General features: G+C 29.5%; 1 protein-coding gene across 2 annotated transcripts in view; it reads right to left on the bottom strand.

The window, feature by feature from the left end:
- Nucleotides 1–15,321: 15,321 nt before the first annotated feature.
- Nucleotides 15,322–19,967, bottom strand: part of LOC119687227 (CUGBP Elav-like family member 2) — a 148,844-nt gene continuing 144,198 nt past the window's right edge. Inside the window, exons 7-8 of one of the 2 annotated variants that reach the window (XM_038101483.1) lie at nt 17,906–18,004; nt 15,322–15,632 (exon numbers count right to left, since the gene is read on the bottom strand). In XM_038101483.1, the coding sequence (XP_037957411.1) occupies nt 15,367–15,632; nt 17,906–18,004 (365 nt within the window). In that variant the 3' untranslated portion in view covers nt 15,322–15,366. The remainder of the gene's footprint in view (nt 15,633–17,905; nt 18,005–19,967) is intronic. The other variant, XM_038101482.1, reaches the window with a different exon arrangement.

The raw sequence follows: 19,967 nt of genomic DNA, 5'->3' as shown, positions 1-19,967 counted from the left end.
AAAAGCTTTCGGAAATTCTCATTTAAAATTCGCGCGCTGTATATTTTTCGATATTTTAAGTTTATTTAGTTTGGCAGCACTGTCCTTAATTACTATGCCAAAAATGAGCGCGATCTGTCAGACAGTTCGTTTACGGCAGCTGTTGAAACCAGTTCACCTCATTAGTGCGTTGCGAAATGTCTTCGACGGTCGTACGACCGTCCTGAAAGGCTTTGTACCACTCATAAACTTGAGTTTTCGATAAAACTGATTCCCCATAAGCCTTTTTTAGCATTCGCAACGATTCTGCACACGAAATTTCGTTCGAAACACAAAATTTGATGCAAACTCTTTGTTCAATATTTTTTTCCATTGTTTTTTTCGCAGCACTACTTGAGGTGGACTGGTTTCAACAGTGCCGTAAACGAACTGTCTGACAGATCGCGCTCATTTTTTTTTGCATAGTTTAATTTTCCTTAATTGCTGCCAAACTACCATAAACTTAAAATATCGAAAAATATACAGCGCGCGAATTTTAAATGAGAATTTCCGAAAACTTTTCGGTCTTAATGTATTATGTTCTAATGTGAAAATTGTTAAATTTCACATTAACTTACTCATTAAAAAAATTGTATTTGTTAAATATTGAATTGATCTTACGTACTATCCTTATATACTAAAATTCTTCTAATTATTTATTGCCATTTCCTGTTAGACAGATGTCATTATAAATAAATAAATGCTGGTTCCTACATTTTTGAGAATATTTTGACTACAACTTTACGGATGTTCATTTTCAAAGCGTCGACAGTTGACTATCCATCTCCTGACTACTCTCAGTCCGCATAAACACGATGTTGTTCGTTATATTACAAAAGAAGTTCAGTGGTGACAAATGTGATGATGTTGATGACTAGTTTACAAAATCACATATCTTCCACATCTATATCTTCAGTTTTAGGCCGAAAAAACGATAGTGATCATATTGATGTATCGCTCAAAATCAACGGTTTGTGTCAATTTATGTTATTGATAGTTTCGTCGTTTTCAAAAAAATACATCACTGTGGATACAAGGGTCATTCGATTATTACTTTTGAATTTTTTTTTCCTCACTGTCTCTAATTTCTAATTTCGAGAGAAAAATTCTGCGTAAGATCTTTGGTCCTCTACGAGTTAGCGACAACTACTGCATTAGAATGAACCACGAGCTCTACGAGCTTTATCACGACATTGAAATAATTCAGCGCATTAACATTCAGCGGCTTCGCTGGCTTGGTCATGTCGTGAGAATGGATGAAGATGCTCCGGCGAAAAAAATGTTTGAAGCAGTAGTTGACGGAAGAAGTCGTAGAAGTAGACCGTGTCTCCGGTGGAGTGATCAAGTTGAGAGAGCACTGACTGGACTTGATATACGAGACTGGAGAAGGCGCGCACGCAGCAGAGGCACCTGGGGAGATATGCTGCGTCAGGCCAAAACTCGGTAACGGGTTGTTATGGCCAAATAAATAAGTAAGTAAATAAGTCTCTAATTTTATCACTGTCCCTAACCGAATTAGAAGCCTCAGTTTTACAATTTTAACACGTTCAATGGTTGTTAAACGATTCAATTATCATTTGTAGATCGTGCAATTTATAGATTCATATTATCAAATGGAAAGCCTTGATTTTAATACATGATATCTTGCAAGACAGTTCACTTTGACGTATGCCACTGAAACGATGCTGCCAAATAAGGACTGCAAAATGGATGATCCTTGCTATTTAATTAAAAAACTTAAATAATCCATAGTACTTGAAATTGGAATACTCTAAAATAATGTTGTAAGAGGCTAAGAAGAAAAAAGGAGATTAAAAGTTATTAAAATTTCTATAGCCACTCATTCTATAAAGCCCAGCACAGCACAGCAGGATTATTAACAGTGGTTTTGAGTTCGGTGGCACAGGAGAAGAAGCTATTCACCCACCCAAGTGTCATCCTAGCATATTATTTGCTGAAAGTTGATTAGATTCTTTTGAAAAACACGCGTTTGGTGTACAGAGCGTTGTTGCAAATTGTTTAATTAATTTAATAATAGAAATCCTTGTACCGAAAATACAAACATAAAAGAGTTCTTAACTAATTGAATTTAGTTGTGGAGCTTAACAAGTAAATTAATTATAATTAAAATGCGCCAAAATGTGTACAAAAAGACCGGACCGGAGATATGTGCAGCTAACAAAAACGTGAAACGCGGACTGTGCTGGGTTTAGTTGCACTGAGATGCAAGCAACAAAAGCATAAAGATATCAAAATTCCTAGAAGAGTTAGTCCTGCAGGACATGAGCAACATATACTCACACGCTTTCGCTTATAATTAAATTTAAGTAGCGTTTTTGAAGCTAAAAGAACATAAACCGGTTGGTGGCATCTACATAAAAAAATTAATAAAAAACTACATTCAAAAAATAGTAATATAAATACATATACATGCACATGCACATACATATACGTATACGTACGTAATGTAAAGAAGCCGTATATGTATTTTATTACTATTTTTTGAATGTTAGTTTTTTAATTTTAAGATGCACCAACCGGTTTATTGTTCTTTAGCTTCCAAAAACGCACTTAAATTTAATTTATAACGAAGCGTGTGAGTATATTGTTGCTCATTGTTCTGCAGACTAACTCTTCTAGAATTTTGATATCCTTTACATTGCTTGTTGTTGCTTGCATCTCAGTGCAACTAAACCCCCCAGCACAGTCCGCGTTTCACGTTTTTGTTAGCCTGCACATTCTCCGGTCCCGGTCTTTTTGTACACATTTTGGCGCATTTTAAATTATAAATTTAATTTACTTGTTAAGGCTCCACAACTAAATTCAATTAGTTAAGAACTCTTTTATGTTTGTATTTTCGGTACAAGGATTTCTATTATTAAATTAATTAAATAATTTGCAACAACGCTCTGTACACCAAACGCGTGTTTTTCAAAAGAATCTAATCAACTTTCAGCAAATAATATGCTAGGATGACACTTGGGTGGGTGAATAGCTTCTTCTCCTGTGCCACCGAACTCAAAACCACTGTTAATAATCCTGCTGTGCTGTGCTGGGCTTTGTGGAATGAGTGGCTATAGAAATTTTAATAACTTTTAATCTCCTTTTTTCTTCTTAGCCTCTTACAACATTATTTTAGAGTATTCCAATTTCGAGTACTATGGATTATTTAAGTTTTTTAATTAAATAGCAAGGATCATCCATTTTGCAGTCCTATTTGGCAGCATCGTTTCAGTGGCATACGTCAAAGTGACTGTCTTGCAACGATACAGTGTATTAAAATCAAGGCTTTCCTTTGATAATATGAATCTATAAATTGCACGATCTACAAAATGATAATTGAGTTTTACAACACATTGAACGTGTTTAAATTGTTTTTTAAAACTGAGGCTTCTAATTCCGGTTAGCCGGACAGTGATACAATTAGAGACTTATTTACTTACTATTATTTGGCCATAACAACCCGTTACGAGTTTTGGCCTGAGCAGCATATCTCCCACAGGTGCCTCTGCTGCAGTGCGCGCCTTCGCCGTCTCTATATCAGTCCAGTCAGTGCTCTCTCAAACTTGATCACTCCACCGGAGACACGGTCTACCTCTACGTCTTCTTCCGCCAACTACTGCTTCAAACATCTTTTTCGCCGAAGCATCTTCATCCATTCTCACGGCATGACCAAGCCAGCGAAGCCGCTGAATGTTAATGCGCTGAATTATTTCAATGTCGTGATAAAGCTCGTAAAGCTCGTGGTTCATTCTAATGCGGTAGTTGTCGCTAACTCGTAGAGGACCAAAGATCTTACGCAGAATTTTTCTCTCGAAATTAGAAATTAGAGACAGTGAGGAAAAAAAAATTCAAAAGTAATAATCGAATGACCCTTGTATCCACAGTGATGTATTTTTTTGAAAACGACGAAACTATCAATAACACATATTGACACAAACCGTTGATTTTGAGCGATACATCAATATGATCACTATCGTTTTTTAGGCCTAAAACTGAAGATATAGATGTGGAAGATATGTGATTTTGTAAACTAGTCATCAACATCATCACATTTGTCACCACTGAACTTCTTTTGTAATATAACGAACAACATCGTGTTTATGCGGACTGAGAGTAGTCAGGAGATGGATAGTCAACTGTCGACGCTTTGAAAATGAACATCCGTAAAGTTGTAGTCAAAATATTCTCAAAAATGTAGGAACCAGCATTTATTTATTTATAATGACATCTGTCTAACAGGAAATGGCAATAAATAATTAGAAGAATTTTAGTATATAAGGATAGTACGTAAGATCAATTCAATATTTAACAAATACAATTTTTTTAATGAGTAAGTTAATGTGAAATTTAACAATTTTCACATTAGAACATAATACATTAAGACCGAAAAGTTTTCGGAAATTCTCATTTAAAATTCGCGCGCTGTATATTTTTCGATATTTTAAGTTTATGTAGTTTGGCAGCACTGTCCTTAATTACTATGCCAAAAATGAGCGCGATCTGTCAGACAGTTCGTTTACGGCAGCTGTTGAAACCAGTTCACCTCAGTAGGGCGTTGCGAAAAAAACAATGGAAAAAAATATTGAACAAAGAGTTTGCATCAAATTTTGTGTTTCGAACGAAATTTCGTGTGCAGAATCGTTGCGAATGCTACAAAAGGCTTATGGGGAATCAGTTTTATCGAAAACTCAAGTTTATGAGTGGTACAAAGCCTTCCAGGACGGTCGTACGACCGTCGAAGACATTTCGCAACGCACTACTGAGGTGAACTGGTTTCAACAGCTGCCGTAAACGAACTGTCTGACAGATCGAGCTCATTTTTGGCATAGTAATTAAGGACAGTGCTGCCAAACTACATAAACTTAAAATATCGAAAAATATACAGCGCGCGAATTTTAAATGAGAATTTCCGAAAACTTTTCAGTCTTAATGTATTTAGCAAGTCTGTTGGGAATAGCGTTTGGGTCTTCTGGTGTGAGCTGATTCCTCCGTCGGTAATATCTGGGGTTGTAATAACCAGTTTTCATGTATTCAATAGATTTAGTTAAGAAATTTTTAGTAATCTCCAGCTTTTCAGTATTGCTTAGTTTGTAATATAAAGTTATATGATAATCATTGACGTTGAATATATAGTAACTTTGATGTCGGGACAGAATGTCTACACTAGCTTGCGTTACTATTGGTACATTTGGACGTAGGCAATTTAAATACAATATATAGTACATAATAAGAATTTAAAGCATAAGTGTTTTATTTTTTTCATTGCATTTTTTAACAAACATTTTCTTGAGTGTATAAGACAATTTTTGTTTTTTATAAAACAAATACTTTCAAGAGTTTGTCTCATCAAAAAAAATTATCTCAACAAATTATCTCATTCAATTTGATGTCAAAGGTTATATCAACACATACAGTTCCAAAAGTTTTATTCACAATTGATATGCAAATTTCCCATCAAAAATAATATGCGCATTTCTTATGTGTCCACAAGCGGATCCACAATAACAACTTAAAGGATATAAAGTAATGGTACGGAATAGCACCACTACAAAAAAAAAAATAAATAAAAATAAATAAATAAACGGACAAATAAAATATTCAGAAATATGAGAAAATATTGAATTTAAGCTTCCCTGCCATAATTTTATTTTTCTACAAGTTATAAATTTGATTTCCATAAATATAAACTGTCGGTATTATTTCCGCCGTCTTGGAAAACATAAGATGCAATAGAAGAAGCACCAGTGGATAAAGCGGCAGGAGCTGAAATTGTAGCTGGAGCAGGAGCTGGAGCAGGAGCAGGAGAAGCTTTAACTGCCAGCAGCTGTTTGAGTTGAAAATTTTGTTTTGCCTTTCGTATTGGCTGCATTGGCTGCATTTGTTGTTTTTGTTGGTTTTCCAACATTTTGGTTTGAATTCGGATTTATATTATATTTTATTTTATTTCATTTCATATTATTGGATGCAGTGCATCCTCATTTCGCATTTTGTATTTTGAATTTTGTATTTTTCATTTTTCTCATATCGTGGATGGCATTTTGCATTTGCATTTGTGCAAGCCAATCGCAAAATCCTTGCAGTTATCCTAAAAGTTATAAATCAAAATGTCTGCAGCTGGAATTCAAATGTTTGTGTTAACATATGAAATATGCACAAGTTTAACTTTTACTCTTTTCTTATTCCTATTTGAGGATATTGCATTTACGAGTAACTTGATAAACAAATCACAGTCACATATATACACACACCGCAAGGATTCGTGTACATTTGTGCATTTTGCACATATGTGAATATATGGCAAGACAACGCCAACCGTAACCCATTTAACACAGTTCAGCTCATCGCTTGTGCATGTCCTGCGGCAACATTTTCACTAGGAGAGTTCTCAGCGAAAAACGAAGAAGTTGCCGGGGAGGCAGTGGTGGCAACGAGTACCGCGTGGATTGTGCAATTTTTTCGAACTATTAAACTCCAAACGCATCGTTGCCTATGTGTTTGCACCCAATACTTCAAGCGGCACTCGAACTCCTGAACCAGCTCCAATTACGATACGCTCCTTGGAGTTATGGCGTGCATCGTCCTTATAAGCTTTCTGTTTCGTTTTGTGTATTTTGGTTAATGTGAAGTGTTCTTTTGTTTTGCTCGTTTCATTTTATTACAACATTATAACTTTTGTTATGCCTTTTTATTTTCGCCTTATTTCAGTTACAGTTTATCCTTGTAACCTGACAGTTCCTGCAGCTATTTTATTTCATCGGTGTGAAAACATAAATTGGAAAACAATCTTTTCGCCATTTTTCCACATTTATTATGATTTTCTCTTTTCTCTTTTCTCTTTTGTTTTTTGTTAGCTTCTTTTTCTTTTTCATATCCTTTTTTTTTGTTTCTTTTTCTGTTTCTTTGAGTAAAACAGATTTTATTCGTTGCTGGCTGCAGTAGAGGTTTTTTACACTCTGGCAGCACACATTTTCTGCAACAACTCCATTTTTTTGACCTTGGGCGGTATTTTCGTTCTGCAAAATCTTCTTCTTCCGTTCTTAATTTTTTTTGCCCTTCTTATTTTAAATGATTTATAATTTTGACACCTCAATACGCTTAAAGGACTTTTAAGGATAAAATGAGCTTAAATTTATGTCTGCTCTGTGACGTTAAAGACATTCTCTATCAATTTAATTATGGTGCACTGATTGGCAAGAAAATGAAAAAAAGAATATTTATTTAAAAAGGAAAACATGCTTTTCAAAACCAAAATAAAATACTTATTAATTGCTATTCAATATCGTTTATGAAAATTTAAAAAGTGACGTATATTACATGTTATTATGTTATGTTATGTTAAGCCTTTTCCGAGTAAGTGCATCTGGGCACTTTTACTCTATGATAGCTGGGGGGATTCTGCTGAGTCCCGCCCATCTCACTGACTAATTTGAGTATTCCTGATAATCTCTGTGATTATTCAATGATTGATCTAAGATCTGCGTACCGCCCCATGCAGTTAGTGATTACTCTGAGATTAGATAGTGCTAAGTAGGGCAGCCTGTCGGTTTTCGCATATAGTTTCAGAGCTCTGTCCCTTATGTATATTTTGACCGGATCTATTATATTACATGTAATGTATTTTATTTAAGTTTGGATTTATTCAAGATGTGGTACCATTTAATCTTTTTAGTGCTTACTAGGATGTCAACAAAATTCCAAGTTCTAACACAGAAGTTAACTACGGCTTTGTGTGAGTTGTCTAATCAATACTGGCTCTGACCTTTAATTTTAGCAGGGTACGAGTTCAATACTTGGTAGTTGGAGTCTAAAGAAATTATTTACGAATAATTAAATATAAACCATTATTCCAAAATGCTGATAATGATGATGGGCATTTGACAATACTCGAAACAGCTGTATGGTCAGTCAAAAATTCAATTAAATAAAAATTATATGAAATGAATTTTTGTTGTTGTGTTTCACTACTTTTCGAAAAACCTCTTTATGAAATATACTAGTTTCTATTAAATATAATAGTTACTTCTGTCAGAAAAATATGACGTTAAATTACAACTTATCTTCGCAAAAATATTGGTCTCGCTCGTGCGAATCGTGGAGTAACATTAGCATGAAAAATAAAAATTTTGTTGTTGGTATTCACTACTGTTCGAAACCTCTCTATTAAATACAATAGTTGCCAGCAAAATCAAATCAAATTAAATTGTTAATAAAAAATAAAACATTTTTTGTTTTTAAATATTAAATTACATTTCCATTTATTAATTAAGATATTTCAAAATTTCTTCCCACAAATATATTTATGTACAAATAAATTTTCATTAATACATTGTATACTATATTTCATTAAAATTTATTAAATATTATATTTCATAATTTGGTTTAAAATTTTATACTAAAAATATATATTTGTAGTTTCAGTAATTAAATACTTAACATAGTTAAAGGCAAAATTAGTTAACCTTAAGTACACTTGCATCATCAATTTCTCTAATTTGTTAACGAATTTCGAATTTCGAAACAAGATACACGTACACATATATCCACATACTTATATCTTTATTTTATATATATATTTATATATATTTTTAATTGAATCATGTTTCATTTTGAATAAAAAAATTAATGAGAATAATAAGAAGAATTATTCATTTAAATACATTTTCATTTCTATAATTAATATTTTTTTATTGTTTTTAATTTTTATAATCCATCAACAAGCAAAAATATCACTACAACTAGTATGACAAAATCCTTGAACTCATGTCTTCCCAGATATATAGGCTATGATTTTGGTATGACTATGCAATAACACAAATTAAGTTATATATGGTATATATTTTCAAAGTAAATACTAAAATTAAATTTTTTTTTAACATTTTTAATGTTTCAGTTCTTAAGAGTAAGAAAATTAACTAATGAAATCATTTTTTTCTGAATAACAATATAAATCTTTGTATTTAAATACATAAGTATGTAATACACACATCTATATTTGTATAATAGATATATTTATTCTATGTAAAAAGTCTTCGCAATTAATTAAAAAAATTATCAATAAATCAATATTTATTTAACCGCTTTGGAAGTACGCCCCATCGAGAGTGCAGGACAACTATTACTTCCCTCAATCTTCTATATACTTCTCATAAGCTCATTATGATTATCAATAAATCAATATTTATTTAACCGCTTTGGAAGTACGCCCCATCGAGTGCAGGACAACTATTACTTCCCTCAATCTTCTATATACTTCTCATAAGTTCATTATGATTAAGCTGATTATGATTAACAAGTCCTTTAGTAAATTTTCTTTTATGACCACAATGGTGATAACGACAGTCGACATTACGTATCACACTGAAATCTAGGATAGCTACTGTGTTACCAACTCAAACAGAATAAATTGTTGCGATATCTTTTACTGCGTTTGTTATATTATAAATGCCATTTTTTTTTACATAGAATGTAAATATAAATATGTATTCACATATATATCATATATATTTAACATGTAATATGACATATAATATATGTTTTATATATATAACATTTATGTGTCATGTATAGAGACCAGAATAATAGTTAAGTCTCCAAATAGTACATAATATTGAAACTCTTGAAATAATTCTTAAATAGACAACATCCAAATTTATTAACTAGCTTATATGCTTATTTTACATAAACGATATGAAGAAAATACAGTTTATATATTTTTTTGGGATCTAGCCTATGCATATAATTTTCGGTAAACCGAAATTAACGTAACTAAGAGCAATGGGTCTGCGGACCCATAAAAGTTGAAATAACTTTAATCTAATATGAAAAACAAAAAATTAATAATTTTTCCAATTGATTCTTGTACTCGTACTGTTCCGATGTGCAGCAGCCAACATTAATTTGCTATTTCTATATATTTCTAATGACAGTAGATGTAGCATCTAATGTTAGTATATCTGATCAATAATGTTACAGTGACAACATTGTTTTAAAAATATATATGTTAAGTATCCATAACATTAACCAAAATCTAATAAATTATATCTGTAAATTATGCATCCAAGAACAATTATAACATATGATCGGATAGCGAAATGCTAAATGCTATATATGTTTACGAAGTGATTGGTAAAAATGCTTATACTAGCAGCTTCATAGAATTTGAGAAATAATCATATGTAAATAGATCATTTTTAATAGTCGAAGAAACTTTAGTTTACTGAAAAATTGTAACTTAAATAAAAAAAATTAAAAAACGAAAAAATTAAATTTAATATTAAAAATGTATTAATATAAAAATTAATGTGAATGTGTTTAAATTTGTAAATAAAAATGGACTGAAGAAAAATTAATTTTAATCCAATTATTAAAAAAATAAACCAGCAATACAAAGTTATAAAAAAAAAAATAAAATTGAAAACGGCATATAAAAGTTAAAATAAAAATAATGCAATAAGTACAACAAAAAAAGAAAACAAAAATTATATAATAATAATTTTTAAATTTAAAAAAAAATTCAACAAAATAATATAAAAAAAAACTATACGAAAATATTGAAAAATTTATTCATATTCAAAAATAATATAAAAAAATAAAGTTTATTATAAAGCAAAAACTGAAAATAATAAAAACAAAAGTAATTGAAATTAAAAAATAAAAAAATATTAAAAAAAATAACTCAAACAAAGAAATATAAAAATAATAAAAAAAATACCAAAAAAAAAAAATTCTAAGATGTATAAAAATAAAAATAAAAAATAAAAAAAAATCAAAGAAATGTAAAAATATTAAAAAAAATAATGAACAAAAATTTAAAAATTTAAAAAAAAAAAATAAAAAAATATTGCAAACAAATCGAAAATAATAAAAAATAAAATAACAGTAAAAATGATATATTCTACAAAAATTATATAAAAATGAAAAAATAATTAAACGAAGTTGGGAAATCAATCAAAAAGTATTCTTGAGACTGACGCTATCTTCAGATACCATAAGTCATAAAAAGCATCATATATATAATATTTTCGAACAATTCTCTTTTACGCTTTAATGTTGTTATTTTTATTAAAAATTGCAATTGTTTATAACGTTTTCATCTAGCCATCTAGAATTCTAACTAAACTACAAAATGTCTACCAATTAGAAACGAATTGGTTCCGAAAAATATATGGATTAAAATTATTTTTAACTGAATTAAAACTAATCAATATACTTATTTCCTAATATACATTTGACAACTAATAACGAGAAATATTTAATTAAGAATATTAAAATATTCTAATAAGAATTAAAATCTTCCACCCCAAATAATTAATAAAAAACGAATATTCTTCACTACAATAAACTGGTTTTAATATTAGTTCTAGTATATCGGAAAATCCTAATCTTTATTAAGATTAATTATGGGAGATCTTAGAGAGTCTCTTAGAAGTGCGTACTCATGTACCAGTTATAGTGGATATAAGCCTGTCATTAGAGCGAAGAGTCTTTCTGTACAAAGATATTTGCTGATTTCTAGATGTTCACACTTTAAAAGGATTGATTCTTCTGTACTGAACCACACAGATCTGATTTAGCAGATGTAATCATATTACATCAAGCCAAAAATGTTAATTACCTATTGCAACTTAAAGTAACATTAAATGCTTTATATATTTATATATTTTCTTTAAGGAAACCATGCTTATTACACATATCCTCCCGAATTGCTTTTACTTTATTTAATGATTTTAATATGTTTAAGCTTTTAATCAGATCAATTATATTTGCAACAAAAGTTTATTATTTCTAGGAATAACGAATATCCATGAATTATTATACAGACATATTGCATTTTAGGGGCGTATATAGGGGGGACTTACTAAAGGCGACTTTTTAAAAACTAGTTTATCGTTCACATGAGAGATTTGTATGCACAAAAAAAAATAATTGTATCTTACAGTAGCAAGATAGTCCAAAAGGTTTTTGAAAGGGTTTGAACCCTCAAATCTCTCCTTGTACACCACTATCTTATTTCAATGAAATCAGATTTTTTTCTCAACATTATGAGGCCTAAAATGGCCTCAATAAGTTTGTCTGTGACTACAGATTAATTAAATTTTTGTCAAATATAAAATCATAATCGTTAAGGATTAATTTGTTATTTAAATTCTATAATTTTTTTTTATAGCGAATTTCTTTAAACTAAAAGCTGCTGCTATTAAGGCCACGTTATTTTTCACGATTAAATTAGTATTTCCAACAACAAAAAAAATGGAAAGCTAATGCTAATAACAATACAATAGGTTTGATTTGTGTTACTCATATATATAAAGTACGCTAGCACGAAAAAATACTAACTATAATAATATGTGTAGTATGTGAATAACAAATATCTTAATCTTATTTTTAACTTTAGTCAATACTTAAGTGAAATATTAAACAAACTATTAAGCTATCTTCCAGTTCCTCAATTAACCAAAATGTTATAAAATTATGACGGTACATTAGTGAAAGATCTGCCCTACCAACGCATATAGTTGCCAATAGATGGCTGCGCTATAATTACCTAAGTCCTCTTTAATTGTATGTTCACACTGCACATTTAAGTTGATTTAAAAATAATTTAGCATTGAAATTTAGCATGAAATAAATTACTTTTCTGTTGAATTTGCTAATATCCGTATTTGACATACTGAAAGAATAATATAAAAGCAATTATAATTACAATTTGGTGATCAGAATTTCATATTGTAGTCCCTGAACGGCTACAATTCTGATACAAATTTTTCTTAGAATCAGTTATATTTTTAATTTTCAAAAAAATGAAAAATGAATCTATGTCATATATATTTGTTGATATGATTAACGAATTAAAAGAAACTGAGGCACATACATTATTACTTTTTAAAATTGAAGTGATTTATTTAATCTACAAACCTCTCTGATTATTAGGTTTGATCGTTAGCACGAAATTTTTTTTTAATAACATAGCTATTGTTATTTTTTTTATGTCGTTTCTTATTATTTATAATAATTATTTATATTCATATTTAGGGATTCGATATTAGATATCTATAAAGATACGTGTCACTATATCTTGAGTTCGGTCTTGGCTAGCATGGAGTAACACCAAAAGCATTATGTCTAAGTTATAAAACTCGATCTTATAATGGCTAGCTTAGTTCTTTAGTTGACATAATGTTAGTTACCACATTTTCTTGTTAAATGTTAACTGTTAACGTAATTTGAATTGAAGTTTTATTAACACCTAAATGAAGTCCAAGAACGCGCTGGTTGAAAGAAATGGATATGATGGTCTAATGGTAACCTATATAGATTCGGCGATTTCAAATTAAATGACTGATTTTAATTACATTTTCTAACGAATGTGAGTGTGTTAAACTATCCGTAAACTAATTTTTAAATTTTTTAGGACTTAAAAAATGTTTTTATTAATATGAAATGATATATTCTAGCATATTCGAAGAATAATTTTCATTGTTTAGTATTGAAGAAATTGAAGAAATGATGTTTGCAAAATTAAGGTGAACTAATTAAATTAAAAAGTATTTAATTAAATTAAAAAGCAAGTGACTGTTACTGCAATCAAATTGAACACAAAATGACAACACCATTATTTATCAGTTTTATCTGACATTTTTATAGAGGCTTCGAACCAGAGGGATGTGGTAGGAACGATAAGGTTCTTGAAGAGTTGAAATTCTGGTTTATCTTTTCTGTGAAATTAATCGATGGGCTATACGAAACATTTTGTATATAAGAACAAAATTTATATATCTATAATTATTTGATTTTTAAACTGTGAGGGATATACGCGGGGAACTAAATTGATGGTTACCGGCCTATTTCATTGGACTTATGGTATTTGTTTTTTCAAATAAATTTGAAAGTATTTAAATTAATTATTTTTGTAATATACAAAGTTTTTTCTTGAGTTTAAGACAATTGAATTTTTTCTTCGAATTGGAAATCAATAATTTTTTTGTTATATGAATTACAAATATTTTTCTTTCTTAGCAGAAAAAGTTTTTTTGACTAAATATATGTCTCAGCAGTGCGTTTATATGGTACTTTGTGATTAAAAAAAATCTTTTAGATAAAATAATAGCAGAATTGACTTAGCTGAATATTTAATAACATATTAACAAAAAATTTTATTATGTCTTAACAAACCAAATTATTTAATGTAACTGCTTTAGTTCGCAAAGTACCAAAAATAAATCACTTCTTGATTGACTTCTTGATTGAAATTGTAAATAAAATAAGTATATATATATAAGAGAAAATCAATACAAATCGGTATGTATTGATATGTATTTGTTATTGATATACATACGTATGTATATACATATATTAAATTAAATTAATTTGCATATTTATGTACAATATGCATTATAAAGAATGTATTGATTGCGAGTAGCAACGACTCCGCGCTTAACTCTTAACACAAAATTTTACTAATAAAATATTTATCATATAACGTATATGTATATATATATGTATATGTATATTAGTTGTTTGTTTGTTTATTTTTGATTTATTTTTATTTTTATTTTATTTATAATTTTAATTTTAACTAAGTAAGAACTTAATGAATTTGCTTAACTATTTGGCTTTCAATACATTGGTTTGTATATACGTTATTTGTTTGATGTTCTTAAATTACAATGCATTAATGATACATGTGTATGAGGTCCTCTATATGTAAATAGTCTACCAGTAAATACATGGCTTATAACAATTTATATCAAAATATAATTAGTTTTGTTTTTCTTTAGTTTTTTTTTTGTATTTAAAATGACTTGCCATGTTCCTTAATCAAATTCAGCATTTTTTTTATTAAGTGTTTGTTTATATATTAATAAATATATTTATATAAATGTGTTATAACATTTTTTTATAATTTTCTAATAAAATTTTAAAAAATATTTTAGTTTTTTTGTTTTTTTTATGAATTAAAAAATAACATTTGCATACATAATTGTTTTTGCTTTGACATTTTCTTTGGTCTTGCCGTTCATTAGCTTTTATTGCTAGTAATATTTTTTATTTATTATTTTATTAACAAAAAAAAAAAAAAAGACGATTATAACAAAGGAATTTTATTTTCAAGTCATAGCTTATTTGGTCCTTTATATTAAAAATTAAAGGCACCTACACTGCTATTTTAGTTCTGCATTTACTTTCAAATCAAAGAAAGAAAATGACTTTCAACAATTTTTTTTTTATATTTAAATTTTTTTTTTCTGTAATATATTATTTTCTTTTTTTTTTTTTAACTTTTTGAATTTTTTGAATTTTAAAATTTTTAGTTTTAGATTTCTTATTATTAATTTTTATATACGCCTAGTAAGGCTTATCCTTGGAGCGCTTCAATTGCACTTTTAAGCGCTTCGTGCCAATTTGGAATCCATGCATTGCTTGTATGGCTGCACCGGCTGAAAGTGGATTATCATATGACACGAAACCAAAACACTTTGACAAGTTCGTCTGCTTGTCGATGAACACTTTCGCTGATAGTACATTACCGAACGGAATAAAAGTAGAAGCGAGATCGGCATCTGTGAACTCCTGCGGAAGGTGGTAAATGAAAAGATTGCTTCCATCGGGGCCTGCGGTCGATGATATTTAAACATTAATATAATTCAAAGTATATATAAATAATAATTACAATGAAAATCTTTTTATATATTATTAAAAAACAATTGAAACATGTATATGAATATAAAACTCTTATTCTGATGCTTAAGTGTGAAACAGATTAAAACCAAAAAAAAAACAATTGTGAAAAAGTTAGAAATTATTTAAATCTTAAGTGTTTCAATATTATCCCGAAGACAATTGTAATTTGCTTAGAATTTATTTACTAACATTTAAAAAATCGCACACAACAATAACATCAACAAAGTGCTTGATTCTAATCGAATATTAGGTTCCAGGAGCGAACAGATTTACGTTTAGGAGATCCTCTTCTATGAGAACCACTCATAATATAATAACAACATAAATAAGTAGAGCTTCAGGAACTTAGTCTAATTTTTAAACACTTAATACTTGACTTGAAAAAACTTGTCACCTATTAAAAATCTAAATATAGGGTCTTTGCGGATATATTAAATTGTTCCAGTGCGTGCTTTGGTTGATTAGTGATTATATACCATAGTAATCACATTTTTTTTGGAATAACGGTTTGTTTTATTATGAATCCATCTATGAACCAAAATATGACTTGTGTCAAGATCACAGTAGAAAAGATTAGGGACAGTTAAAAGTCTGTCAAACAAATAGATTGCTCTCACAACTCTGCAATATTGTGTGCCATTAAATTGTATTCTTCATAAGACCTGTTTACACTAGCAACAGATCGATAGATATTTTGTGTAAACGTATAAGACGTTAGTGTGTGGTAGTATTCAGCTACATAAGGTTTCTGTTTACTGGGCTGAATTACTGATTCTGTCTGTTAATGTTTGCATAACAGAGCTTTCATTGTATCTCTACCTAAGTAGAGATTTTCGGTAATTAAGAATGTAGTAAGTTAGATCTTTATTTGTTAGGTCTTTATATGTTAATGTTATATGCATGGGTGAGGTCTTTATTTGATACATATAAACATGATATAAACATATGTATAAACATATGTCGTAATTCAAGAATTTAAGTAAGATGTAATAATTACTTTTAACATAACAATTGTTTTTATCAGTTCAATGTATAACGAAACTGAAAGCTTTCAAGATTTTTGCTAATAACATGAAACCTCTTCGATCCAGATAATGTATATGTATGGGAACTTGTTTTTTTTATAAAGTAGTTTGAAAGACTATTAGCAAGACTAAAGACTCTATATTCAGGTTGAGTAATTACAAATAATAGTTGAATAGTACCTCAATGCAAAATTATATAAAAATACACAATTGAAATTCCTTTTAACACTATCAGTGCAGAATTGATTAAAATCTTGTACGTTAGATAAAGTGTAAATAAATAAAAATATATATTCGAATATTTATGGTACATTTGAAACCTAAGTCTGGCGTAAATCACACGACTTTGAGTACTTCAGTCAGACATAATCGGTCCATAATTGATGATTAAAAGTTGGTCATATTAAAAGATCTTGTGTATGTTGTCAGATAAGAGTATATTGCATAAACTAAAAAATGCTCCTAATGATATATACGGGGACATATACCCATAGAGAATAGTTTTTTAAGGAGTTTATTGATTAATTTTGATATGAAGAAATTCAGTTTGCCTAGTATTGGACAATACAAAGTTTTTAAAGTGTGTTGTTATTTTATAATTTGGATCATTGATCTTCCAGCCTATATCTATATCTATATTCATTTTATCTTCTACAATATGTTTTTAAAATGTACTATAATTTATTTTTTAATATTTTGAGAAGTTTTTATTACTGAGAAGACAAGGACAATTCAGAACCGAGACTAGATATAGTAATCAGAATGCAAATTATCAGTCCAGTTCCAGTCTCAATATCAATCAAGCACGAACTATTGCTTTCTTTTACAGTTGCCTGTGGAATACACAAAACACACCCTGTATTTACACCCTGTACAATTGTTTTAGCATATTAATTAGTAACTGAATTGTGTGCAACAAGCGTGTTCAATCCAATGATTATCCTTGAAACCAGTTGATTTTAAAAATGGCTCGATTATGACTATCTTATCTTATCTTATCTCTTTAAGTATGAAATTGCCGATGGGTGTTTCGGTAGTGTTGGAACAAAAGTGAGGTGCACTAGTTGGTGTCAATGCAATTTGGAATTGATGTTTGTACTTTTAAATATTTAAAGCAGATATCTTTTAGTCTTTTTATATTCATCATATTTAAATTGTTTTACCTTCGGCTTGCTTACCAGCAACTCCAGGTATAGACTGATGTGAAGCGGCCGTTGGCAATTGTGCTGTTGGAACATATGCACTAAAGGATGTTGATAATGCCTCAGCTCCATGCCCTAATAAAAGATAAAAATAAAAAAAAAAGAGAGAAAAAGAAAATAAAATTATTTTAAATATTTCAATTTCCCAAAGGCAAAATATTGTCAAGAAAAAAAAAAACAAATTTATTCACAACATTTTCATACAATATAATTTATTTGGTGCATATAGGTAGATACATGTAGTCCAACACTATTAAAGCGAAGTGGAGCATCTGGTGGAAACGGTATCTTGTTTATTTTTTTTTCGGATTATTAACTTATATTATTTTTTTTTTAATATTTTGCAACATTTTTGTTAACAATTATTTTGTTAAATATTTTTTAAAATTTTATTTTGACTCTTTTTGATTTTATTTTATTATTTTTATTGTACTTAATTTGCTTTTAATATTATTTATAATTTGTTTTATACATCTGATATCAAATATGGATACTCTAAGGCACATAATATTAAGGTGAACTACTATGCAATGGACATTAATTGCAAGTCCTAACCCCATATCGTGCGGTGGAAAGGCGATAGATGGCGTCCGCATCTTCGGTGGAAGGACCAGGTGACCAACGATTTGAGGGCGCTCGGTACTACCAACTCGCGACAGCTAGCAAGTATTCGGGCTGACTGGCAGAGACGACTCGACGCAGCCAAGGACAACTCACGTCTGTAATGGCCAACTAAGTAAGTAAGTAACCCCTTTAAAGGACCCCTTTTTCAGTATATAAAAAGTGAAATATATAGATCTAGAAAGGATATGACTATAAATATATATGAAATATAAATAATAATATAAAAATAAGTTTAAGAAGTGATTACATTACATTGCAAAATGAATTCTAAATAAAATAACATTGCGTTCCGATTGATTAGATTAAAATAATCCTTTCTTTTTAACGGGATCTGCTAAAAGTGAACCTGAAGTAATGTCTATGAATTTGAATCAAAATTTTGTTATGAAAAAATTTACAAAGCCATTTGAAAAGCTGTTTGGGCTTAAAAGGAAATTCAACAATTTAGAGATGTACTTTATGCCGTATCCTTTATTTTTTCTGGTGCTATTAATGTAAAAATTAATTTTTGTATATCCTTTGTGGTATATTGAAAACTGCATAAAACATTTCCAAACTCTTTTTAGTCAAATTTTTTCCTGCTATTCTTGATGTTTTCGTTCACTTTTTCATTATTATTTTACGGGTTTTAATTGAAGTAACAAAAAATATATGTTGTTCTACATTGTTTTGTTGTTGATTATAACAGAACAGAACAGTCCAGAACACAGCAGAGCAGAAGAGAACAAAAAATAAAAATATACGAAAATATACGAAAATAACAACAAATTAAAATGAAGCAAGAAATTTGGTAGCAAATTCAATCCGGAGGGACTGCCACCAGCGCCGACCCACCTTTTCGGGGAGGATTATGCACTTTCTCGGTTCATTTTGTATATCGCATATTTTGTGTTCAGTTCACATTGTTGGCTGACTTCCTCTATGGCTGGAGCAAGCCAGTAATGCAATAAACCGAATATTTCATATTGTGTAATTTTACGAGCTCCCATAAAAATGAAGGTCTCTATCACACCTCGCTCTACCAACATTGCCACATTGCCACTTTGCCACATAGCCACCTTTTCGCCACCTTTTCGCCAAATTTTTGTTTTACATTATTACATTTTTAGACAGCACATAAATGGGAAAATATTCGCATATGTAAAAGTAATAAAAAATTATTTATTGGTATGAGTTAATATTAGCAGCGTTTCATGTTTAAAAGTACATTCACAGTGGGCAAAATTAGAATAAAATTTTATGAAATATAGTAGAACTACTTTGGGTCATTGGATATATAAAATCCAAATATATTTTATTCTTATATCATAAAAAAATCTTAGAATTACTACAGGAATCTAAACAGGCCACTGTAAAATTAAACATCACCTTACGATACGGATCCAAACTGTAGATTCCGTGAAGAGAATGAGGA

The sequence above is a fragment of the Teleopsis dalmanni genome, chromosome X (genome assembly GCF_002237135.1).
Source record: "Teleopsis dalmanni isolate 2A chromosome X, ASM223713v2, whole genome shotgun sequence".
Classification (NCBI taxonomy): Eukaryota; Metazoa; Arthropoda; class Insecta; order Diptera; family Diopsidae; genus Teleopsis; species Teleopsis dalmanni.
Note: the sequence above shows the minus strand (reverse complement) of the source record. Positions and strands in the feature narration are given on the sequence as shown.